The 25,942-nt window shown below is 42.0% G+C and overlaps 1 protein-coding gene across 2 annotated transcripts; it reads left to right on the forward strand.

Annotated features, from left to right (window-relative positions):
* The first annotated feature begins 228 nt into the window (after window positions 1-228).
* dspb (desmoplakin b) lies at window positions 229-25,420 on the forward strand. 2 transcript variants are annotated; one of them, XM_085435976.1, is made up of 24 exons: window positions 229-698; window positions 2,527-2,620; window positions 3,302-3,423; window positions 3,805-3,955; window positions 5,116-5,241; window positions 5,545-5,604; window positions 5,705-5,872; window positions 6,194-6,298; window positions 6,410-6,505; window positions 6,811-6,936; window positions 8,161-8,313; window positions 8,454-8,608; window positions 8,728-8,854; window positions 9,535-9,721; window positions 10,075-10,544; window positions 10,639-10,817; window positions 11,029-11,167; window positions 11,357-11,550; window positions 11,882-12,044; window positions 12,142-12,225; window positions 12,316-12,423; window positions 12,554-12,652; window positions 14,160-15,986; window positions 17,021-25,420. In XM_085435976.1, exons 1-24 carry the CDS (start codon window positions 385-387, stop codon window positions 24,827-24,829), a joined length of 13,056 nt encoding a protein of 4,351 aa, XP_085292102.1. In that variant the 5' UTR covers window positions 229-384; the 3' UTR covers window positions 24,830-25,420. The 2 variants fall into 2 exon arrangements, with proteins under 2 accessions (XP_085292102.1, XP_085292101.1); XM_085435975.1 differs by lacking the exons at window positions 229-698; window positions 2,527-2,620; window positions 3,302-3,423; window positions 3,805-3,955 and having other exon boundaries at window positions 5,017-5,241; window positions 14,160-14,657.
* The last annotated feature ends 522 nt before the right edge of the window (window positions 25,421-25,942 follow it).

Below are 25,942 nucleotides of genomic sequence, written 5' to 3' on the forward strand. Positions count from 1 at the left end.
AAACGTCCTGCATTTGCGAGGTGTTCAAACCTGTGGACCTTAGGGTCACACACACACACACACACACACACACACACACACACACACACACACACACACACACACACACACACACACACACACTGTCTCCAGCTGAGTAGACAGGGGAGTGGCAGAAAGAGAGATAGAGAAAGAAAAAAGTTTTTGGCTGACAGACAGAGAGGTGTGGTCACAAGGCTCCAAAAACGGTCCCGTCCTGCTCTCGGTTTGCAGTCTGCACCGGAGGGACCAGGGCGGACAGAGTGGAGAGAGAGAGAGGGCGGCAACCTGTCAGGTTGTTTCCGTCCACTTAGTTTCGTCCAGTAACTTCTGTGGAGCCGCCGAGGCTGCAGTTCTCTGGTCACCATGTCAGCGTACGGGTCTCAGCAGGCCCTGAACATGCTCCGCAGGGCCAACTCCAGGGGAGAGTTGACTGGAGAATCCACCTACCAGTACGCACGGAGCGACGGCTTCCACGGAGGGGGTAACGGATACGACCAGTACGGACACGACGGACGCAAAACCTTCACCTATTCAAAGTCCGTGAAGGGAGGTGGGATGGCTAGCGGAATGGCGAGCAGCATGAGAGCCGGAACCACGAGAGGAATGACGTGGCGTGGGGCCAGCATGGGAGGGGGGGCGATGAGCGGCGCCGGCGGGGGCTTGATCAGCGGAATGGGGTATGAATTTAAACTCTATCTTCCACAAGTTTTGCGTTTCTTTTTGCACCTGTGGCCAATGTGTGAACTGCAGCGCACGATAGATTATTAACCGTGACAGCCTGTGTTGTTTTTTGGGCCCTGCAAACACTAAAAACACCCGATACTCACTGGCCTTTAAAAAAGCGAACAAAGCAATTCAATGCACATCAGCCCGCAAGAGTATAATTACAGGGAAATGTTCTTGTTCTGCAAAGTAACAGCATTTCCACTTGTTTTGTAACACTGAAGTAAAGCTGGTGGTAATTGTGTATAAAACAAAATAAAGTGATGTTTAACTCAGATTGGTTTGCAGAGTCACGTCAGTGACATAACTGATCATACGCACTGATAATGCGCAGTGATACACGTCGTGATGCTGACATACAGCTGTTGTCTTTGGCACGTCTTTTCAATTGTTCCTCAGCTTCTGCTCTGCACAGGAGCAAACCTCCCCGGGGAGAAACGAGATTTACAGTCCGCGTTAAATTGCCGCCTCCCTCTGCTGCTTCACAGACCCACGGACACGCGTGTCGCTTTAACACATGCGACTCTATCAGCAGCACAAGGATTGTGTTTCTGACCCCGCACTTTGAGGAACGGGCAGATTTATTTAATTCGCAAACATAAGTTGTGAGTCAGAGCAACTTCGTTTATGGCTTTGATAGTTTTATATCAGGGAGTGATGTTTGAGATAAGGTACTCATGTAAGCCCTGTGATTAAGGGAAAAGTGCCTGGGGCAGCTTATGGCAAATATAAGTACATTTATTACATTGTTTATTATAGCTGGTAGCACTTTTTTCTGGATGGTAAGTAAAACAAGAAATACAAGTGTAGAGATGACAGAGATATTACAGGTGTTATTTGGAAACAGTGCCCTCATTCATAGCTAGTTAAATAAGCCAATGTCAGCTTAGATTTTTAGGGCAATAGTTATGATATGTGTGATAACACAAGTATATCAAAACTGGTCAATAAAATTGATAATAGAGATACATAGAGTGGGTCTTTATGCATATTTTAGAATGAGGTCAACATTGTAGTTTGTATGTGTGTCTGTGAAAACCAGAGCAGGTTTCAGGAAAAGTGTATTTTGTAGAAATTTGGATGCTTATCTGAGTTTCAGCTCAGACTGTACAAAACATTTTGCTCATATACAGCCAGCATAAATAGTTTAGTACCTCAGAATTGAAAACACGTACTATAAGCAGCAGTGATAGCTGGTTATCTGGGGTGATAGCTTTTTTCTGTCTCTATATCTCCTTGTTTCTAGGAAACAGAGAGATCTCTATCATAACAACACTTATTTTTCTAAATTTTTAGATTTGTGGCTGCTGCCACAGCTCGTGTGTTTGAGCCCATATACCAAAGGCCCCACTAAAGATCTGTGTTCAAGTCTGCTCCAGACTTTCCCCCTCACTTTCCTGCGTGCCTGCAGTGCTTTCCTATCAAATTAAACCTAAAACAATATTAAAAGAAAATTGTAATGTTTATAATAGCAGTGAAAAGAGTTTCTTTGGCACATTGTGTATGAATGTTGACTATACATACCAGCTGTTGAGCCCGTACTGATGTAATCCGTTGCAGTGTATTTTTTTAGCTAATGTATTTGAAAAATCTAGCCATAACCATGACCATATCTTTTCAGTTTGTGGATTATGATGATATATGCAAAAGGAGACACTGCTTTGTTTTAGGGGAACACACGGTGAAAAAAACTGGGAACCGCTGCGGTAACTGGGAATATTTTGGTAATAGTTAAAGCTGAAGATCTTAATGTTAATGAGTTTACTTCGCTGCCCTCCACAGTGGCTCTACACTTACTTCTATCAACCAGAAGGCCGCTATCCTGCAGAGCCAGTGCAACGAGTACCTGCAGAAAGCCGAGTACTACATTCAAGCTGTGAGTTGTGTTTTCTTTTCTTATTTGTGTTACTTATTGTGCTTTTACTGCTAGAAGTGCAGATAAAAGTCAGTTAGCCCAGTCAGGAGGGTTTTTATTTCACATGAAGAGTGTAGTGTTGTAGCCTGTCCTCTGAGGCAAAAAGAAACAGAAAGAATGACAGAAATGTTGTGCGGCTGTAATTGGAGTAGCTGGATGTGTAGGCTTTTGGTGTACGGTCAGAATCTGTGAGAGACACCAGATAGATAATGTTTCATTTTTGTTTAACTCCCTGTTGGATGTGATTTTTAGAACTGGCCCCTTGAGCAGTATTGCAACTGTCAGTCCACTTTAAATTTACACCCTTCCTTAGTTTAGCTGTTAAGCAACCTATCATGAATTATTTATGTTACTGTGAAGTTCATCGCAAGTGCAAAACTCACCTTAAAATTTGTGGGCGTGTGATTTATTGTCTTGTTGACTACTTATATCGGCAGACTATCACAACCGCTTTGTCCTTGTCATAAATCATCTTCTTCCGTGGGTTGTAAAAGTTGTTTTTCTGAAGTTTTGACATTTTTTGGCACTTCTAAATGGAAATAATTCAATCTAAAGCACAACAAGGACAAAAGACATCTATACTCCAAGTGTGCCCATTCAGTTTTCTGGATTTGTACACCTCCTTGTGTCTGTGTATTGCAGGGTGGAAACCCGAGTGAGGCCGAGTACTTCATGGGGATGGCCAAAGAGGCCATTCAAAATCTGAAGAGCTGCGGGGCCGACCTGAGGCAGATGGGACAGCCTAATGAGAACGTAATGAGAAGGTAAGGAAGGCCAGATTTCTCTCTCTGTCTTAATCATCTCAGTTTTCTTTTACTAGAACAGTGCCCATCCGAGGTCAGTGTTACCCATGATTTTGACACTGAAATGTAACTGTCTCTTGAATGCGTCACATGCAGGTAATTAAGTAATTCAGTTGCTGTTCAAAAGGATAGTGAATGTATCTCAAGCTTTAAACTTAGTCCAAATTTCCTCAGGCAGTCAGTAATTAATCTCCCATTTTTAAAGCAGATGGGATGAATGTTTGTTGACCGGACAGATGGATGGACAAACAGAGATTTCATGAATTTTTATAAAAATATATTCTTTGTATAGCATATGCTGTTCATTCCAAGTCTCATCTTTTTCTGTTTTCTAATCCATAGTGTGGAGATGTACAATAGCCAGCTGAAGGGGGTCCACATGGCCATCTCAGGCACCACGCAGAGAAGGAAGAGCACCAAGGGGGGCTCCGTTGGCTGGGAGGAACCCGGAAGGAGCTATCATGATGCTATGGGCTGGATTGCACAGCAAAAGGCGTGTATAGACACACCCAACTTAATACCTAACGTGCACCTGCAGCTGCTTTTGAAGATCAGTCTTCTGACATTCATGAGCCCTTTAAGGAATCCTGGGTTAAGGTGTCTTGGTAAAGCTTGAGGGGCATTACTACAGTGTGCATTAAACTGTGCATTACCTGCAGTAGATGGTGGTCAAGCACCCGAACTTGGGGGAGTCGAGAAGAATATACTTATTAGCTAAGAAATCTACTAAAAATCAATATTCGGTGAAATTTAGGCAACATTTACATTTCAAAAGATTTGTTGGAGGCTTGTTTTTTTCTTTTTTTCTTTTACATTTTTGACAGGGTTTTTTGCGCATTTATTTCAGTCTTAAATACCCTAAAATTGTTGCATTTTGATCACCTGATTTCGGTTGACACCAGCCTTCATTTTTTCAGATTAAGAGAAGTTGATGTAATTTGTCACATTAGTAAGTCAGAGACGTTTGTTACACACAACAGATAATCAGCTCATTTCATATCATAGCACATTTAAACACAACAGAAGTTAAAATGCTCCACAGTATATTTAATATATTATAGTTCTTTAAACACACTAAAAATGTGAACAACTACATTAAAATAATTAAAATTGTTAAACAGTTCAAGAAAAAGTATTTTTTATGTTTAACTGGAGAAACAGAGCCTTTACACAAAAGAAATCTTTGTGAAATAAACCTAAAGTGAAAGAAAGACCTACTTCTTCAACAACAAAAGTGACATTAATGCCCACTAACTAGATGGTTAAGTGCCGTGTCACTTTATGACAGTGTAATAAAAGGTGTCGGTAAACCAAATGACAGATCTCGCTGAACCATGATCGCTATGATAACACAACATTCACAGCATTTAACACAGAGCATAGAGAAGAATGCTCTGCTATGTTGGTGTAGACACAGTATTAAGGGATCATGTGCTCATTGTGGTTAAGTACAAATAGAAGCTAAAAGGAGCTATTGTTTTACACTCAGTGCTAAATCATTTCTTTCTGAGTGGATTGCTGATCTTTGACCCCAAGTGGTGCATGAATTTACCAGCAAATTGCTGGTTTAACTTGTATCTCTGCCGCCACCTGCTGGTGACATGAAGTGCCTGTGTCTGAAGTCTTCTCTAAAACTCGATCTACTCCGTGCAGCGTCTGATTGAAACAGCTTCATGGGGAGACGATCCTGCAGCCATCGAGCAGCAGCTCATGAGCCACCAGAGGTTTCACAGCTCCATCCAGAGGAGCGTCGAGTTCGATCGAGCCAGAGATGACCTGGTGGGTTCAGTCAGCAGGTTCAGTATCAATGCTGTGATGATGAGACGATGCTGAGATTCACTGTTGCTTCAAACAGAAGCGCCGTTGATCTATTGTTTGGGATATTTAAAGTCACAAAACTAAACCAGTGTTAAAGAAGATCACAGGGTAAAGAGATAAATAACCTAAACAAATAAAAATGATCCGCTATTGGTCAGATAGCGATTTGTTATTATTAGTATCTGTTTTGATTATTAGCATTTGCAAATATTGACACATCACTTTATTTTGAAACACATAATTTGACTCATTCTCTTCCCCCAGATGAAGACAGGAGACAAAGCCAATCTTAAGGCTCTGGATCAGGAATGGGACAATCTCCAGGTGAAGAAACTAAATATTATCTCTGTGTAGTGTATTTCCCTGTTAATCGCTAGAGATTTGTATTAAATTGATTCACTTTAACCCTGTTTAACCCTGCTAGAAAAAGTCCCATGATCGGACCCAGCAGCTGCGAGAGTTCCAGCAGATCATTCAGGAAATATCCAAAGAGATCATGTGGGTGAATGAGAAGGAGGAAGAGGAACTGATGTTTGACTGGGGAGACAAGAACATCGACCAGTATATCCCCAGAAAGCAGGAGAGCTACTCGGTTAGTCAAACATCGGATCACAAGGGAACAAATATAGAGCTGGATTCAGTAGATGCTGCAAAAAATCCACTTTTTAATTTCCAATTTTACGAGCTTCATTTTAGGCAATAAACATTCTTGGCAATTCCTTGAGCCTAAATGGCGCTGATGTCTTTTATGTAGTAATCTGCATCTCATAAGGGAGCAATCATCTGTGGTAGATTGGATTTTGGCAGCTGCGATTAGTCATCCACTTACAGCGAAGCCACAGAACTTCCCTCTTGCTGCATCCTGATGTTTTTCCTGTGTCCCTGTGATTATCCACCTCTTCTTATATAACAGAAACTGATGAGTGCCCTGGAAGTAAAAGAAAAGGATCTGAATAGGCTGAAGGCCAAAGTGGACAACCTCCTGAAGAATGACCACCCTGCATCGGACAAGATCGAGGTCTGGAGCGATCAGAAGTAGAAATCTCAGTCCAAAAACAACTAGTTATAAACCTGCAAGTAAAAGCTTGGCTTTTTTTCCAGTGTTTGTGTGCTTGTGCATTCTCTTCAGGCTTATAGTGACACCCTGCAGACTCAGTGGAGCTGGCTCCTTCAAATAACAAAATGCATCGACACTCACCAGAAGGAGAATTTAGCGTACAGCCAGGTAACTTAAAGCTACTCTAATAAACATGAACCTGCAGGAGTCAGTCACACTGACGGACACTGTGAATAAGAGTGCATGTAAAAGATGCACCATGACACCTCTGATTTCTTGTTGCTACATTAGCATTTTGATTCGCTTTCAGCTTTTCAGTTGTTATGTACACATAAAAATTGCTTGTTTACTTATCATAATGAGACTGGGAAACTACAATTAACTTCATGCTAGATTTCACTCAGTATTTCACAAATTGTGCGTGTTTTCTCCTGAAACTCACATCACATATGCTTACACACGTGTGCATTTAGTTTTTCAAGGAGGCCAACGAGACGTACAGTGCTCTGCAGAAGGAACACGAGACGGTTCGTAAGAATTTCATCTGCGACAAGAACACTTCTCTGGAGACCCTGCAGGAGCTCCTCAGAAACCTGGAGGTAGGACAGCGTCATTACAGCAGTAACTCATCAGCTAGGCATCAGGAGCTTGATCGCGTGTGTTTAGACGTTTAGCATAGCGAGATAAAACTGATTAGACTGAACATACAGTAGATCTTTGATGTAGGATGAGCTTTTGAAAATTTCATGTCTCAGGCACTACAGTAAACAACAACACAAATCCTGAAATATATAAAGTCAGTGGATTATTTAGCCAGATAATTCAGTTCAGTTCATTTTTATTTCAAACATTTCAAACATTCACAATCATTACAAAATATCATTCCATTATTTGTTTGAAAAGGAGTAGGCTGAAGTATTTACTTATTTGTCCCTACCCCCTCAAGTTTTACCTCTCATTCATTTAATTTTTTTTTTGTCTTAAATAACAAACAACATATGAAACATATGAAGTAAAACAAAACAAAACAAAACATACATAAATCAAAAACAAGAAATTAGCAAGCCCCACCACAGTATAGTTTCTTACATATGAAAAATACAGAATGTGTATATTTGCAGATACACGAGTTATGGAAAAACAAACAAACCAAAACAAAACCCCCAAAAAAGAACCACAACACCATTACCAGCATCTCCATAATTCATCAGGAGAGGTTGCTCGGAATAAACTGAATGTAAAAAAAGTTTTCTTTGAATTTAACGTTTTACTTATTGTACTTATGTTATAAAATCACATAGAACATTTACACATAATTAAAAAATGGGCAGGATTTTGGACAAATTAGTTTTGAGTGTACCACCTAATAGTGAAGCAACTCCAATACCATTGGATAATACCTTCGAATGACCAAATGTTTCTTTTACTCATTCTGGACCAGAACCCCAGTTTTTACAGTCCAGGAGAAACACGCATCTTAGCCCTCAAACTTTTGCCAAACAATAGAAAGTACTATTTTGGTTGTTGGCATCTTGTTACAGACATGCTCAAATTCAGCCCATTCTTTTAAAAGAAACATTATTTGTACTGTAAAGGCAGACTGCATGCCTAGTAGTTATGGCATTAGTTACAAAAATGGAAACAGAACTCTCAAAAAAAACCAAACCAGTTCTGGATTGCAGGTCATATGTTTCATACAGGACAGGCCATTCTGTGCGACTTCATTATTTACAGAGAGACAAAAATGTTGGCGAATTAGAAAAGTAAAGCAGTTGTTAATGGCTAAACAGTGGCAGGTTGACTGAAACCTTTTTTGTCTTCAGAGGGAAAAGGAGAAGATTGTGGAAAATAGGAGGCAGGTTAAACACCTGGTCAGCAAGTCCAAGGAGATCGTGAGACTGAAACCCAGAAACCCTGAAGAGAAGAACACCAGCGGCGTCATTGTCAAGGCTCTGTGCGACTTCAAGCAGGACCAGGTCAGTTTTCAGATGTCAAAGTTAAACACATATTGGTATTTTTATTTTTTACTTTACATTGCACCGACATTCTCTCTTTCTTTTATTCTAACTTGTGTTTCATGTGTTTTATGTGTTTTATGTGACCTTTGGGCTCACAGAAGGTGATCCTTAAGGGCAATGAGGCTATCCTAAAGGACAACAACCAGCGCAGTAAGTGGCTGGTGACTGGCCCGGGGGGTCTGGATATGTTGGTGCCCTCTGTGTGCCTGATTGTACCGCCACCTAATCCAATCAGCATCAGTCTCGCCAACAAGTAAGAAACAAAAAATGCTTTGATTTGGACATTTACTGTTAAAGGTGATTGTATAACTCTTGCTCTGGCTGGAAAGATAATCCTGAAACCTTTAAATTTCACCTCTGTGTCGTGCAAAGAAACGAGCAGTACTACGAAGCAATCCTGTCAATCTGGAGCCAGCTTTATATCAACGTCAAGAGTCTCATCTCCTGGCAGTACTGCGTCATGGATATCCAACGCATCAACTCCCTCACCATCTCCATGGTAAGGACCGACGAGGTGTTGGAAGTCGGCCTCTGCTGTCTGTAAAAAAAATATTTAGTCATACGTCAAAGTCAAACTTTTGCTCTCTTGCAAGGTATCAAAGGAGAAAACAAATGGTCATAATAAAAGTTGTGACATGGTGTTAATTAACGTTTAATTATTTGGTTTTAAAGGTGGGTTTTTGCTTTTACAGTTTGTTCTAAGCCAACAGCTGTAGTCTTCCATTTAATATGGGCTTAAAAAGTGTGTAAACGTCTCTCATTCTGAGCCACCTCCAGATGCTGGGAAACAGCTCCCATAGTTGCACACTTTGGAGTGCTGCATAACTCTGTGGCATTCAAACAGACATTTAAGCATCTCTCGAAACCCGCTGCTTCAAACCAAAGTCCCTTTTGCAACTTTTCACTGCTCCAGTTTGTACTTTGTGTTAAAAAAACACACACAATCATTTTACTGCACTGTTATTCTTATAACACTTGATGATTTATTGGTGGAAAATTAATTTATAAACATAGCCTTAGAACTTAGAAACTATGTTTCTTACAAGTGTGGTGAGTATCGTCAACATAAAGAAGGTACCAAAGATTTAAAATAGCATGTCACATTTGACCTCTGACCTCTCCTCGGTGAAAAGATCTGTTTGGGTCCAAATTAAACTTAATGTTTCTGTGTCTGTTCAGTTGGCCAAGATGCGTCCAGAGGAGTACCGGAAAATGATCAAGAGCATGGAGACTCACTATGATGAGTTTATAGTGAACAGTGTAAATTCCCAGATGTTTGCTGATGAGGACAAGAGGAGCATAGAGAACCAGGTCAATGATGCCCAGACCCACTATGAACAGCTAGTGGTGCAGATACCTACTTACAGTAAGTGTTTGTAGTAATGATCACCTCGCAAGTACACGTTCTGTTTATTCTGTACATTTCTATTCAGTCTCATATATCAGCTGGACCTCTTGCGCTCATTTTCAGCTCCATATGTTTATTCTTGCACTTCTTGGCTTTTGTTTTTTTTAGCCGGATGTCTCTTAGATTTGTATATAAACATTGCTCAAATTCAATATTTTTAGTACGTATTTCAGTATATTACAGTAAAGTACAGTATACAGTATGCATTTGAGTCTGTGTGCTTCATAATGGAATAATTGAATTGAATAAGTGAATCTAGGGAACTTTTGAAAAGACTTTTATCTATTTTTTAAAAATCGTTTTGTCCACAGTTGTCCAGCAGGAACAATTACAGCAAACATCTGGGCAACAACACCAGCTGATTATATTACAGCAGCAGCAAGTACAAGCTGCTGCTGCAGAAGACGCAAGGAGGCTTGAAGAAGAGGCCAGGATGCGCCAAGAAGAGGCCTGGAGGCTTGAAGAAGAGGCCAGGATGCGCCAAGAGGAGGCCAGGAGGCTTGAAGAAGAAAGACGGAGAGCAGAGCTCAGAAGACAGGCCGAGAAGAAAGCGGAGGCAAAGAAAGAGGTGGTGAAGAAGGAAGTGATAAAAGTGACCAAGACGGACGCAGGAAAGAGGAAGGTATCCACATCATCATCATCATCATCTCACAGCTTATTAGAGCTGCACTCGCTCAGATTGAGGCTGGAGGCCGCTGAAGACATGCTGAGTCAGCACATCCATGTCTGCTTCGGAGACAACGGCGTGCAGGACTGTAGCCTCAAGATCTCTCAGTTAGAGGTGAAAGCATAAAATATAAGAATAACAGAAATGCATGTAGAATGAAAACAAAAACGACCCTGTATTTATCGCGACATATATGTGCATCTTTCAGACTGTGCAGCGTGATGTGGACTCGATGCGTGCTGAGTACTTACTTTTGAAGGAGCGCATTCTAAACGAGCTGGAAAGCGTGAATGATTCAGACAAAGCTCAGTTCCTCCGCAGCGAGATTGGAGTGATTAACCAAAGACTGGGCAGCCTGGAGAGCAGCTCATCAGCTTATGTTCAGCGGTACATAACACAAGGCAAAACCTCAAAACGATGGCGTAAAGCTTAGTGTGTTCTTCTGATTAATTTAAAAGCACAGTTAATAACTGTGCACTGTAAGATCAATTATTATCTGCAAAAAAATATACTTTTACATACAGATAATCTACATTATGACAAACACACATATGCCTTGCATATTTGCATATTTGATTATTCCATATGCTTGTTTTAGGCTACGAGCTCTAAGGGACATGCTGGAGAGTGTGGCACGAGCCGAGGACATTGTGAAAGTTTATGAAGCAAGAATGACAGAAAAGGAGACCACTTCTCTGTCTCCTGAGGAAGTGGAGGAATATATGTCAACTCTGAAGGTATTTTTGCAAGATAATGGTGTTTTCCTACTCTTTGATAATAGCAGACAAATCATTTGTGAATACTGCCCTATTTTTCTTATATCCTTTGTGCTGTGACATATGCTTTAATTCCACTTATCAGGCTGATTTTTATTATACGGTGGATGCAGTCGTATCATTAATGTTGTGTCGTGTGTCGATGTGCAGAACATCAAAGCAGAGCTGGATCAGAAGAAAGGTATTCTAAATGCTATGGAGGCAGAGTTGTCCAAGGCGAGCCACTGGAACGGCCAGGTGGGCGGATCCTCCCACAGGTGTGACCTGATGCTAACAAAATACACAGAAGATGTGAACATGCTGTCAGACCGCTGGAGACGAATCCAATTACAGCTCGATACGAGGTATGCTGCTCTGTCAGTTTTTAATAATAACTGACTGTTAATGTGAAATTGAAGACTTTACAGTCATGCAGTAAATAACTCATTCCATATTCAACCATATGTATATGAGGCTGCTTGTACACATGTGAATCTATTTTTAAAACATCTTATTCACATACACATATGTCAATTTGTGATTGGCAGAAAATGATCGAGCAAAGCACAAAACATTTGTTGCTTCGGTATTTTAAATGTAATAAAAAAACAATATTAATCTGTAAACTTGGCATGACAGCGTTTGAGTAAAAGTGACATAACTCACTTATGCTGGTCGTCTCTTCCACTTGCTCAGAATGCAGGACCTTCGATCATATCTGCCTCAGCTGCAACACTACAAGCAAACCAGCACTTCCATTCTTGAATGGATTGAAGCCACTCGCAGAAAACAGGTGGCTCTACAGGCCACCAAAATAGAAAATGTTCAAGCACTGGAAGACCTCATTAACAACCAGAAGGTAATATGCTGAACTTTTGCTATTATTAGAGCTACTTCCAATAATTTTCTGTGAAGGCATCAGATACCTGACATCTGTACTTTGTGGGTTTCTCTAGGCTCTGAATGCAGAAATCAAGGTGAGGAGGGAGACAGTAGATAGTGTGCTGAAGGACAATGAAGCCTGTGTGAACGCTATCAAGGTAAGTAGGTCAATAATCGAGTGCATTTGGCCTCAGATTCATTAAAAGATCAACTTCCTCTATTTATTTATTCATTTTTATTTTTAACAGGACTATGAAACAGACCTTGCAGCTTACACCTCTGGTTTAGAAACTTTGCTCAACATCCCAGTGAAGAGGACAATGCTGAAGTCGCCGTCAGTGGATCTCAATCATGAAGTAATGCAACTGTAGTAAAAACATTAGACATGTAGTTAACCATTAGTACATGACATGTTTTTTCTTGTAGGTTAGAGTTGATTTTTCTGATGTTTTTTTAAAATTAAAATTAAATTTGTCTCTGTTCCAGGCTACCCAACTGCAGACTCGATATATGGAGTTGCTTACCCTTTCTGATGACTACTACAGATTCCTAGGAGATTTGCTCAGAAACATGGAGGAGCTCAAGGTACGGATCTCCAATGCTGAACATCCAAAAATATCTTGTTGGATGTAATCATGGTTTTCTTTCTTTTTTCTTCTTCTTTTTCTTTCTTTCTGTTTATGACATCTTGTCATCAAACTGCCCAGGGATTATGAATGAGAATTTGGGGTAAATCTGTCACCTAATCTTTGATATAACGTTAAAGTTAAAGGAACTCCTTTATACCTTCCAGCAAACCATTGTTGTTAATAACATCACCTGCAGTCAGCATTGTGTTGCTCCTATTTACATGCGTCTTTTGCTCATGAACTCGGTGTATTAATATCCATCAGCTAACAGAGTATTAAGACACACATTGCATGCAATGCGATGTTACTGACTGTCCAAGAACTGACAGACTACAGATGCTATATACATGAGTTTCAGTATAAAGAGAGTAAAGTTCACTTAGATATGACCAATGCCAAGGACATATGTTGCGACTAAGTTGCAGCTAGTCATAATAAGCAACCTACTATCCACTATGTTGGATATTAGTATCCTATGGAAAGCAAATTTTTTTCTCACATAGGACTATAGACTGGTAGCCTACTCCCAGGCAGACCATTTGGTAAGGAAAAATGTGTATTCCCATTCAAGTACTAACCAGGCACAATGCTACTTAGCTTCTGAGATCAGATGGTATCAATCTAGAGAAAAATATATCTTTCACAGCTGGACATTGTGCTAAAGGTGCAGTTTAGTGTTAGTAAGTTATGGTTGCAAACTAAGATAATAACAGTGTAGCTATGGATGACTGTAGTAATCTGTTAGTGAACAAAGCAATTACAGGGAGGTTTTGTTGAGATAAACCACATACCTCATTTGTGACTAATTTCACTTTGTAAGTACAAGCAACCTCCATGGACAGATTATTAGTTATTTAAGAACCGTTTTGTAGTCTCAAGATGAGTCTTTTCATTGTCACTAACTCACAACCACACGTCTTATGATTGATAACCTGTTAGCCAAGTGTGTGGTTTCATATGGATAACCTTCTATAGTATGATCAAGATTTTTAAAAAAGCAGTTTTTTGTTCAATAAGACCTAAAATACAGAAAAGTTGGTGGAAAACGCAAGAGACATGAGATAACTATAGTTTTTTTTAAATTCAATTAATTATAATGGCAAATGAAACTCTACAATAACACAGAAAAACCCAACGATCCGATGAGATGACAACATCTCGCCCCCTCCCCCACTCCCCATAAACAAGCATTTGGTGACAGTGGGAAGGAAAAACTCCCTTTTAACAGGAAGGCATAGGTATCTGTCAGAACTGGTTGGGGGTTTTGGATTTGCCTCAAACTGAATGGAATGTTTCTTCATGGCAACACGATATGAATGTGGTGTTAATAGGGTTGTGCTAAGCAAATGTTATGCTGGATACTTGTTAACCACAACACAAGTGGGTAAAAAATAATAATGAAAGTTTAATTTATCATTTTTAAAAACACATTTGTATTCATCTTTTCTTTGTCTTTCCTTCAGATTCGTAACACAAGGATTGACCTGTTAGAAGAAGAACTTCGCCTTCTGAGAGACGATATGAGAGACCGCAACGCCAAGAACAAATCACTGGAAGATGCTCTTGCTCAGTACCAACGGGAGCTGAACCAGTCAAAAGAACAGTTGCTGTCAATGGAGGAGGTGAAACAAACTGCATCGTTGCAGTGCAGTGCCACCAAGGAGAACCTAGATAACACACAGAGCCAGCTGGCAGGCCTCAGAGATCAGGTGGAACGTCTCAACTACTTGCTGGATGAAGAAAAGCGGAAGAGGAAGCTAGCAGAAGAGCGCTACACTCAGCAGCAAGAAGAGTATGAAGCAGTGCTGAGAAAGAGGCAGAACGAGCTGGAGACAGTCAGTTGGTCCAAGGTGGAGGTGGAGAAGACTTTGTCAAATAAAGAGCTTGAGATTGAACAGCTCCGGCGACAGCTTGCTGACGAGACAGCAAGGTTCATGGAGCTGCAGAAGGAGATATCAAAGGTAAGGAGCCAATACAGTACGGAGATCAATAACTTAAAGCTCAGCTACGAATCTCAGATCCACGTCAGCCATGCAGACATGCAAAGGCTGGCAGCTGAGAGGGACGAGGATACAGTGGAGCTCCAGCTGCAGTATGACAGGATGGAGGCAGAGAGGAGGAATCTCGAGGAGGAGCTACGGAGACTCCGAATATCTATCAGCCAGGTTGAGGAACAAAGGAAGGCAGCAGATGAGGAAGCTCACACTCAGCGGGCTGTAATCATCGAGGAAGGCCGCAAGAGAAGAGAATTGGAAAGTCAGGTGGAACTGTTGATGAGGCAGAGAGACGAGCAAAGTAGCCAGTATAGAGCAGAGCTGGCTGAGGTTAGGAAGGACCTGCAGGAGACGAGTGACCGACTGGCTTATGTCACACACAGTCTAGAGGAGGAGACCCGCAGAAGACAAACTGCGGAAGAAGGTCAGGGTGTGCTTGAACAGACTCTGTCCCAGCTGCAAGTGAAGCTAACTAATTCATCAGTGGCTGTAACCCAGGGGCGGGAGTACAAGGAGGAGCTTCAGAAACTGCGATTGGAGCTGGAGAGAGAAAGCAGGGAGCGAAGCAGAGTTGAGCAAAATATGAGAAGCTTACAGGGACGCATCAAGGACCTCCAAGCTGTAAGAGATGGACTTGAGAGCCAGGTGGAGAATTTGCGGCAAGCTAACCAAGAAGAAGTAGCCAGAAGAAGGCAGATCGAGTCAGAGCTAGAGAAGACCAATATGACCCTGGCAGAACACAGCAGCACTATCGTTGCACTACGCCAAAGCCAAGAACAAGCCAGCAATTCTGAAAAGAGAGGTGAAGAAGAGCGTCTTCAGTTGCAGGAGGAGCTAGAGAAAAGCTTGAGACAGAACAAGACCTCTGCAGAGCACATCACACAGCTGAGCTCTGACCTGAAAGCCCTTCAGCAGCAGCTGCTTGAGGAGCAGCTCAAAGTCAAAGAAGCAAACCTCAGGAATGAAGGTCTTTATAAATCTATAGAGGAGAAAAGCAAGATACTGAATGCGAACTCAGTTGAGCTTCAAAGGCTGAAGGAGCTGACAGAAGCTCAGACCAAAGAGAGGCTGAGACTGGATGAGGAGCTAAGGACAACACGACATGAGAAAGATGAACTCTTGAGGGCCAAACAGGGAAGTGATGATGAGCTCTCCTCGCAGATTACTGCGCTGGAGCTGCAGCTACAGGCCAGTGAGCGCAGTAATTTAGACTACCGCAACCTGGTCTCCGAGCTCTCCTCTGAGAGGGAGAAACTCAAAGTGGAGACTGAGAAAATACAAACGCAGGCCACCGAGGTACACGGAAGTTTGGTGCTTAGTCCTGGACTGTTCTCATCTTTCCAAATCAGAGTCTTCACCACTTGAAGCATTCAAGTAGCAACTGTAGCTCTAGCTAGTCTGAAGCAAACCCTTTCCTTGCATGCTGGAGTGCCTCTTGTAGATGCAACTCTGATTTGAACACATACTGTCTGTATGTGTTTGAATAAACTTGCATGTGTATAAACTCGCATGCAAACATAATCTGTGCCTCTCTACCTGACAGCCTTCCTATTCCACTGTCTCCCTGTACACACTGTGGAAAGATGGGGAGTTAAGGGTTAGAGTTAGTGCAGTTCGCTTGCTTTTTTGGGGTCACTTTATTTGCCCAGAATGATCAGCACCATCACTGCCGCTGGTTTCCTGGTCTACTAGATTCTGATCATTGTTTCTTATATTTTTAGTACATCTTAATGGGCTTAAAGACACCTTTTGCAATCTTGTAAAACAGCACTGGCATGACTTCAGAAATTTACAGTTTCCAAAAATGCTTATGACAACTCCTCTTGCAAACTAAAATCAGGTGATCACGATTGGCCCACATCTATTGGTTTTATGTATCTGTGCTGTTTTGCAAATCAGTCTTGCTTTCTGGTCGTTAAATAGAATTAGCCATTTTTTGTTATATCACTAGTATAGCAAACCAAATGACAATTTGGCAGAACAGGCACAGACTTGCTTTTTATATTTCAACTTTTAACACTATTGCCAGCTGTTTTTCTTTTACAAAAATGTAAAAAGGTTTGAGTTGTAACGACAACAAAAAACTTTTTTGAGAAAATGCTTTTATTGTTTCTAAATAAGCTGTGCACCCAAATATTCTTTCCGCAGAAAGAATTCTTGCACTGTGAAAGATTGAAAAGAGCAAGAATGTGCACTGTCCTCAATAACCACTGGTTGTATACAAAAAATGAAAAAGAAATAAATGAGGTTCCTCATCTATACTGTTAATATATGAGTATTTTTGAGTTGAGTAATTTCTCGTCTCTTTTCTCTCTCTTTATTTCCTGCAGATAAGAGCCACCATGCAATCCCTTCAGTCCCAGTATAATGAAATTGTAACCGAGAGAGACACTCTGTTGCTGAAATTGCAGTTGTCAGAAAAGGACAAAGACCACATCTTAAGACTAGAGGAGGAACTCAGCCGCATTAAACTGTCCTTAGAATCTGAGTATCACAATAAGCAGCGTCTACAGGAGGAGAACGAAAGAGTGAAGAGGGATTTAAGTCACTGGAAGGACCAGTGTGATAGCAAACATGGCCTGATTAGGCAGTATGAGACAGACAAGGATATTTCGGAGAGGGAAAAGAAATCTTTGAAAAGTGAGATAGAAAGGCTGATGAGAGAGTTACGTGAGCTTGAAGAGTCATATAAAATTAAACTGTCAGCCACCCAGAAAGAATTACATGAGGTCACCATTGTCAGAAAGAACATAGAAACTGAACTGAAGACTGCCAGAGAACCCCCAACCTTGGATCCTTCCACTCTGATTTTTGATGGAGTCCGTAAGACAGTGACAGCAGACCAGTTGCTCAATTGTGGTGTTTTGGATAAACAAACATGTAACCAGCTGGTGAAGGGACATAGGACTGTCCCTGAAGTGTCTGTTGACAAAAAAGTCAATTTAAAAGGTACAGGCCCAATAGCCGGGGTGGTAGTTGAAGGTCTAAAAGGTCCAGGCTCCATTTCTGGACCTCAGTTTGCAAAACTGACTTTCACTGAAGCCAAGAATGAAAATCTCCTCCCAGCAGATGCCATCAATTTGCTTCTGGATGCTCAAGCCGCTACAGGACACATCATTGACCCCAGAACTAATCAAAAGTTGACAGTTGAAGAAGCATGTAATCATGGTGTGATTGATGATAAGGACAGAGAGAGGTTGCTAGCAGCAGAAGCTGCAGCTGTAGGATATAATGGACCTGGGACAAATAAACCTCTTTCAGTATTTCAGGCCATGAAGATGGGGCTAATTGACAGAAACACAACACTGCGTCTTTTACAAGCTCAGGAGTCTGTGGGGGGCATTCTAGATCCAGTACTCAGTGTGTTCCTTCCCAAAGACACAGCCATTGAGCGTGGCCTAATTGATGACAACTTATGCCGTGCTTTGAGTCAAAGACCTGAGCTCTACCTGGACCCAGAAAACGAGGACGGTGTAAGTTATATGTCAATGAAGAGAAGATGTAAGGTAGAACCACACACGGGCCTTCTTCTTCTTCCTGTCACTGAGAAGATAGATCCCTCCAAACTTATTTTTGATGGTGTTCGAAAACCTGTCACAGCCAAGCAGCTGCTGGATTGCAGTGTCCTGGACAAGCCAACATTTAAAGATCTAGAAAAGGGGAAGAAAACCATCCCAGAAGTGTCTGTTGATAAAAATGTCAATCTGAAGGGGACTGGGCCAATTGCTGGGGTGGTAGCTGGGAAGCAAGGCAAAATGTCCTTGTCAGAAGCCAAGAGACAAATGTTGCTACCTGAGGATACTGCAGATTTGCTACTGGAAGCGCAGGCTGCAACTGGTCATATAATTGACCCTCAAACAAATCAGAAGTTGACTGTAGAAGAGGCATGCACCAGAGGAGTAGTGGATATAAGAGATAGAGACAAATTATTGGCAGCTGAGGCCGCTGCTGTTGGCTACAAGGATCCTAAAGTTGCCAAGCCTCTCTCAGTGTTTGAGGCCATGAAGAAAGGATTGATTGACAATAAGACTGCACTGCGTCTACTGCAGGCCCAAGAATCAGTGGGAGGAATTCTAGATCCCAATCTCAGTGTGTTCCTGCCTAAAGACACAGCTATTAAGCGCAACCTTTTAGATGAAAACCTTCGTCATGCTCTGAAACAAGATCCTGAATGTTACATTGACCCGGAAACTGAGCATGATGCCAGCTATGAGACTTTGAAAAAAAGATGCAAGATAGAGCCTCATACTGGTCTGCTACTTTTGCCAGTCTCAGAGAAACTAGATCCTACTAAACTGGTCTTTGATGGTGTACGTAAACCAGTAACAGCAAAGGACTTGCTTGATTGTGGGGTGCTGGACAAACCAACATTTAACCAACTACTGAAGGGGGAGAAGACTGTCCCAGAGGTGTCTGCAGACAAGAAGATCTCTCTAAAGGGGACAGGAGTGATTGCTGGTGTGGTGGCTGGACCTTTAGGGAAACTGTCTTTATCAGAGGCCAAGAAACAGATGCTCATGCCCTTAGACAGTGTAGATTTACTACTGGAGGCCCAGGCAGCGACAGGTCACATCATTGATCCCATATCCAATCAGAAGCTGACAGTAGAAGAGGCATGTGCAAGAGGAGTGGTGGACAGTAGTGATCGAGACAAACTCTTGGCAGCAGAGGCTGCTGCTGTTGGCTACAGAGACCCTTACACAACCAAGCCTCTTTCAGTGTTTGAGGCGATGAAGAAGGGAATAATTGACAAAAAAACAGGACTACGTCTGCTGCAGGCCCAGGAATCTGCAGGTGGGATTCTAGATCCAAACCTTAGCGTGTTCCTTCCGAGAGACACAGCTATAAAGCGTAACCTTGTGGATCAGGAACTCTGTCGTGCATTAAATCAGAACCCCGATTGTTACCTTGATCCAGACACAGAACGTGATGCCAGCTATGGGGCATTAAAGAGAAGATGCAAATCAGAGCCTCACACAGGCCTGATACTTTTACCAGTCACTGAGAGGAAGGACCCTTCCAAACTCATGTTTGATGGTGTCCGCAAACCAATCTCAGCACAGCAGTTGCTTGATTGTGGGGTTCTTGACAGGGAAACATTTAACCAGCTAGTAAAAGGACAGAAGACTGTCCCTGAGGTCTCCGTGGATAAAAAGATCTTTCTAAAAGGGACTGGTTCAATTGCTGGTGTAATAGCTGGGCCTTCAGGGAAGATTTCTTTAGCAGAAGCCAAGAAACAGATGATCATGCCCCCAGATAGTGCAGATTTACTTCTGGAAGCCCAGGCTGCTACAGGTTACATTATTGAGCCTACATCAAATCAGAAGTTGACAGTAGAGGAGGCATGCACCAGAGGAGTAGTGGATATAAGAGATAGAGACAAATTATTGGCAGCTGAGGCCGCTGCTGTTGGCTACAAGGATCCTAAAGTTGCCAAGCCTCTCTCAGTGTTTGAGGCCATGAAGAAAGGATTGATTGACAATAAGACTGCACTGCGTCTACTGCAGGCCCAAGAATCAGTGGGAGGAATTCTAGATCCCAATCTCAGTGTGTTCCTGCCTAAAGACACAGCTATTAAGCGCAACCTTTTAGATGAAAACCTTCGTCATGCTCTGAAACAAGATCCTGAATGTTACATTGACCCGGAAACTGAGCATGATGCCAGCTATGAGACTTTGAAAAAAAGATGCAAGATAGAGCCTCATACTGGTCTGCTACTTTTGCCAGTCTCAGAGAAACTAGATCCTACTAAACTGGTCTTTGATGGTGTACGTAAACCAGTAACAGCAAAGGACTTGCTTGATTGTGGGGTGCTGGACAAACCAACATTTAACCAACTACTGAAGGGGGAGAAGACTGTCCCAGAGGTGTCTGCAGACAAGAAGATCTCTCTAAAGGGGACAGGAGTGATTGCTGGTGTGGTGGCTGGACCTTTAGGGAAACTGTCTTTATCAGAGGCCAAGAAACAGATGCTCATGCCCTTAGACAGTGTAGATTTACTACTGGAGGCCCAGGCAGCGACAGGTCACATCATTGATCCCATATCCAATCAGAAGCTGACAGTAGAAGAGGCATGTGCAAGAGGAGTGGTGGACAGTAGTGATCGAGACAAACTCTTGGCAGCAGAGGCTGCTGCTGTTGGCTACAGAGACCCTTACACAACCAAGCCTCTTTCAGTGTTTGAGGCGATGAAGAAGGGAATAATTGACAAAAAAACAGGACTACGTCTGCTGCAGGCCCAGGAATCTGCAGGTGGGATTCTAGATCCAAACCTTAGCGTGTTCCTTCCGAGAGACACAGCTATAAAGCGTAACCTTGTGGATCAGGAACTCTGTCGTGCATTAAATCAGAACCCCGATTGTTACCTTGATCCAGACACAGAACGTGATGCCAGCTATGGGGCTTTAAAGAGAAGATGCAAATCAGAGCCTCACACAGGCCTGATACTTTTACCAGTCACTGAGAGGAAGGACCCTTCCAAACTCATGTTTGATGGTGTCCGCAAACCAATCTCAGCACAGCAGTTGCTTGATTGTGGGGTTCTTGACAGGGAAACATTTAACCAGCTAGTAAAAGGACAGAAGACTGTCCCTGAGGTCTCCGTGGATAAAAAGATCTTTCTAAAAGGGACTGGTTCAATTGCTGGTGTAATAGCTGGGCCTTCAGGGAAGATTTCTTTAGCAGAAGCCAAGAAACAGATGATCATGCCCCCAGATAGTGCAGATTTACTTCTGGAAGCCCAGGCTGCTACAGGTTACATTATTGAGCCTACATCAAATCAGAAGTTGACAGTAGAGGAGGCATGTGCAAGGGGAGTAGTGGACAGTAAAGATCGAGAGAAACTCTTGGCAGCAGAGGCTGCTGCTGTTGGCTACAGAGACCCTTACACAACCAAGCCTCTTTCAGTGTTTGAGGCGATGAAGAAGGGAATAATTGACAAAAAAACAGGACTACGTCTGCTGCAAGCCCAGGAATCTGCAGGTGGCATTCTAGATCCAGCCCTTAGCGTGTTTCTACCTAGAGACACAGCTATAAAGCGTAATCTTCTGGATCAAGATCTGCTTCGTGCATTAAACCAGAACCCCGATTGTTACCTTGATCCAGACACAGAACGTGATGTCAGCTATGGGGCTTTAAAGAGAAGATGCAAATCAGAGCCTCACACAGGCCTGATACTTTTACCAGTCACCGAGAGGAAGGACCCTTCCAAACTAATGTTTGATGGTGTTCGCAAACCAGTCTCAGCACAGCAGTTGCTTGATTGTGGGGTCCTGGACAAATCAACATTTGACCAACTACTGAAGGGAAAGAAAACAGTCCCAGAAGTCTCTGTGGATAAGAAAGTCTTTCTAAAAGGGACTGGATCCATTGCTGGTGTGGCAGTTGGGCCTTCAAGGAAAATGTCCTTTACAGAGGCAAAGAAAATGAAAATTCTGTCATCTGATAGTGCTGACATGCTACTGGAAGCTCAGGCTGCCACAGGTCACATCATTGACCTCAGAACTAACCAGAAACTAACAGTCAAAGAAGCATGTGCCAGAGGAGTAGTGGATAAAGAGGATGAATCAAAATTGTTTGCAGCGGAAGCTGCTGCTATAGGCTACAAAGACCTTACTACTGGCAAACTTCTGTCAGCTGGCCAGGCCATGAAGAAGGGATTAATTGACAAGGACACAGCTCTGCGTGTGCTTCAAGCTCAAGAGTCTGTAGGGGGTATATTGGACCCTGACCTCAGTATATTCCTACCCAAAAACATTGCACTAAATAGGAATCTCATAGATCAGGATCTATACCATGCCTTAAGTCAGGGTCCTGACTGTTATCTGGACCCAGACACCAAGCAAGGAACTCCTTATGTATCCCTGAAGAAAAAATGTAAAGCTGATCCAAGCACAGGTCTTTTGCTTCTCCCTGAACCTAAAAAGCCAGCAACTGTCCAGGGGCTTAGAGGCCAGGTGTCTGTTGTGGATCTAGTGGATGCAAACTTGCTGCAGCGGTCTGATATTGACAAGTTGAATCAAGGTAGCTTGACTAGCCAAGAGGTTGAAGAGCGTCTACGCTCCTATCTGAGAGGTTCCACCTGCATAGCAGGAGTTTATGATCAGGCCAGTGATAAAGTACTGACAATTTATCAGGCAATGAAAGATGGACTGTTGAAATCTGGGACCACTCTTGAACTGCTTGAAGCTCAGGCTGCCTCAGGTTTTATAGTTGATCCTGTGAACAATCTCTATCTAACTGTTAGTGAAGCCTACAATAGAAGACTGTTTGGGCCAGAGTTTAAAGATAACCTGCTAGCGGCAGAAAGGGCTGTGACTGGTTACAGACTGCCTGGTACAGACAAGACTATCTCTCTCTTTCAGGCCATTGAGAAAGGTCTAGTGGAGAAAGGCCATGGCATTCGTCTACTAGAGGCCCAAATTGCCAGTGGTGGTATCATTGATCCGGAACACAGTCATCGTATTGATGTGAATGTAGCCTACAAAAGAGGCTACCTGGATGACGGAATGATTAAGATCCTCTCTGATCAGAATGCTGATACTAAAGGTTTCTTTGACCCTAACACGGAAGAAAACCTAACCTACACGGAGCTTAAGAACCGCTGTATCCCAGATAAGAAGACCGGCCTCATGCTTTTGCCTATAATCGACAAGAAAAGTCAAGAGTCAACACAGAAGAACACTCTGAGGAAGAGGAGAGTATTGATCGTGGACCCAGACACCAATAAAGAGATGACAGTCCGAGAAGCATATGACAAAGGGCTTATTGACTACGAGACCTTCCTGGAGCTGTCCGACCAAGAGTGTGAATGGGAAGAGGTCACTATTACTGCTCCAGATGGTTCTGTAAAGTTTCTTATTAATGACAAGAAAACTGGAAGACAGTATGACATTACAGAACTGCTTGAAAAGCGATTAATTGATGAATCAGTTGTAGCTCAGTATCGTGCACGAGCCATCACCATTAATGAATTCGCTGATATCATCACCAGAAAGACCAAACATAGCTCATCGTTTGGACAACCAGCTGCCTTGGGCACATCTTCAGTGAAATCATCATCATCATCATCATCAACAACTTCAAGAACACCTTTGGGAATATCTTCAGTAACATCATCATCAACAACTACAAAAACATCTTCATCATCAAATTTAAGAACATCAGAAGGCTCAGTTCCCTCTTTGTCGACATCATCCTCACGATCATCCTCACTGGTGTCAAGACCCTTATCTCCCACTCTCGCTAAAATGACCACAACAAAGACGACCACTGTCACAGAGCGAAGCGCCAGCAGTGTTTCGCAAGATTCACCTGATTTCCATAAACACATGTCCAGTGTATCTTTCACTCTGTCCTCTCCTGTTGAAATAGTGGGTGAACAAGAACCTATTGGTGCCATTTTTGACACAGACAACGTAGAGAAGATATCTGTCACAGAGGCGTTAAATCGTGATCTAGTGGATTCCATCACTACCCAGAGACTGCTTGAGGCCCAGGCGTGCACTGGAGGAATTGTTGATCCTGCAAGTGGCAGAAGGGTCAGCATCCAAGAGGCATGTCGTATGGGCATAATAACTGAAGACATGGCCACTAAACTTAAGCCTGCTCAAAAAGCCTATATTGGCTTTGAAGATGTAAAAATGAAGAGAAAAATGTCAGTTCCTGAGGCAGTTAAGGAGATGTGGCTGCCATATGAAGCAGGACAGAGATTCATGGAGTTCCAAGTTGTAACAGGAGGTCTGTATGACCCAGAAATGGGTGGTAGAAGAACCATAGAAGATGCCTTGAAAATGGGTTGGCTGGATGGGAGAGCAGGCCAGAAGCTCCAAGATACGAAATACCACACAAAGAACCTAACATGCCCCAAAAGTAAACTTAAAATCTCTTACAAAGAGGCTCTGGATAACTGCCTGACAGAGGAAAGCACTGGCGTTAAAATGCTCCAGGCGTCATCTGTGTCTTCGAGAGGCATCAGTAGTCCATACAATGTTGCCTCTGCCCCAGGATCCACCACAGGCTCCCGGAGTGGCTCACGACGAAGCTCCCGCAGGAACAGTTTAGACTTAGGCTCTCCCATGTCCTCATCAGTCAGTCGCTACAGTATTTCCAGCTTCAACTCCTTCCAAACCAAAAGCTAAATTGATAAAAGAAAAGCAGAGTTTGTGCTTTTCTTGCACACAAATCAGAATTTGTCAAAACTATTTTCAGTGTTTTGGAAAAAAGTTGTGGAAAAAATGAGTGTTCTGTGTGAGGAGAAAATTTATATTTAGCAGTCTGAATTGTTAAATGTTCGCATATTTTTAGAGTAAGCTTTGGTGTTGATGTGCTTAAAAATCTATAGTTCAAATTATACAGAAAAACTGCAAGATGTTTGTTTGTTTGTTTTTTAATGGACAAAAGTATTAATGGTTTCTAAAATAAGGTGTGTGGATTAATAATATAGTTCATGTCATTTAATTTTTTTTTCAAAAATTAATGAAAATATCACTTTGTATGCTTTGCATTTGAAAAATGATAGAATAGGGTTTACAGTTATTTGACATGTTGTGTGTTTGGTTTACAGGGAGGGATTTATAGTTGGGTTGCATTGGCTTAACTGCTGTTTTTCATCATTTTCATAAAGTCATCTTTTATTCATTCATTCATTGGTTTCTTGCCCAGTAGTGCTTCCACTTTTGTAACGTTTTTTTTTTCAGTATCTTAAAATAAAAACTTGAGTTTTTTGCTCATTCCTGACTGTTCTTATTTGTGTTCATCTAAAATACCCTTTGTTGCTGCCATGTAAGATATGTTTGTTCATTTTATTTGGTTATTTGGTTTTTGTTTGATTTTCACTGACTTGCACTGTGGTAATTTCATCTATATAAAATGCTAAATGAAAGATTAAAAATTATAGATATTTGTATTTTATTGCTTCAGCCTTGGCATTATCACAAGTAATCAAATGCATTTTTCAGATTAAGGTTTGATTTGAAAGAAATAAAACTGAGCAACTGGTGTTAGGGCACCCAAAACAGTTAACACAGGCAATAACATGGTAGATGCATAAAGTAGAATAGTATGATAGAATCTGACAAAACAAAATAGCTCGAAAAGGCAAAAATGTCTCAGAAAAGTTCAATAAAATAAAATGAATATAGGAAGTCTAAAAAGTAGCAATCTAAATCTAAATAGTATTCTAAGTGGGTTATGAAAGCTGTGACACACCTTTCCCTTAAAGAAAGAAGCTTGTTGATTTTTCTTTATTAGTT

Source organism: Copadichromis virginalis, linkage group LG17 (assembly GCF_057382275.1).
Source record: "Copadichromis virginalis isolate Kocher_CV1m ecotype Utaka linkage group LG17, C_Virginalis_male_GT1.1, whole genome shotgun sequence".
NCBI lineage: Eukaryota > Metazoa > Chordata > Actinopteri > Cichliformes > Cichlidae > Copadichromis > Copadichromis virginalis.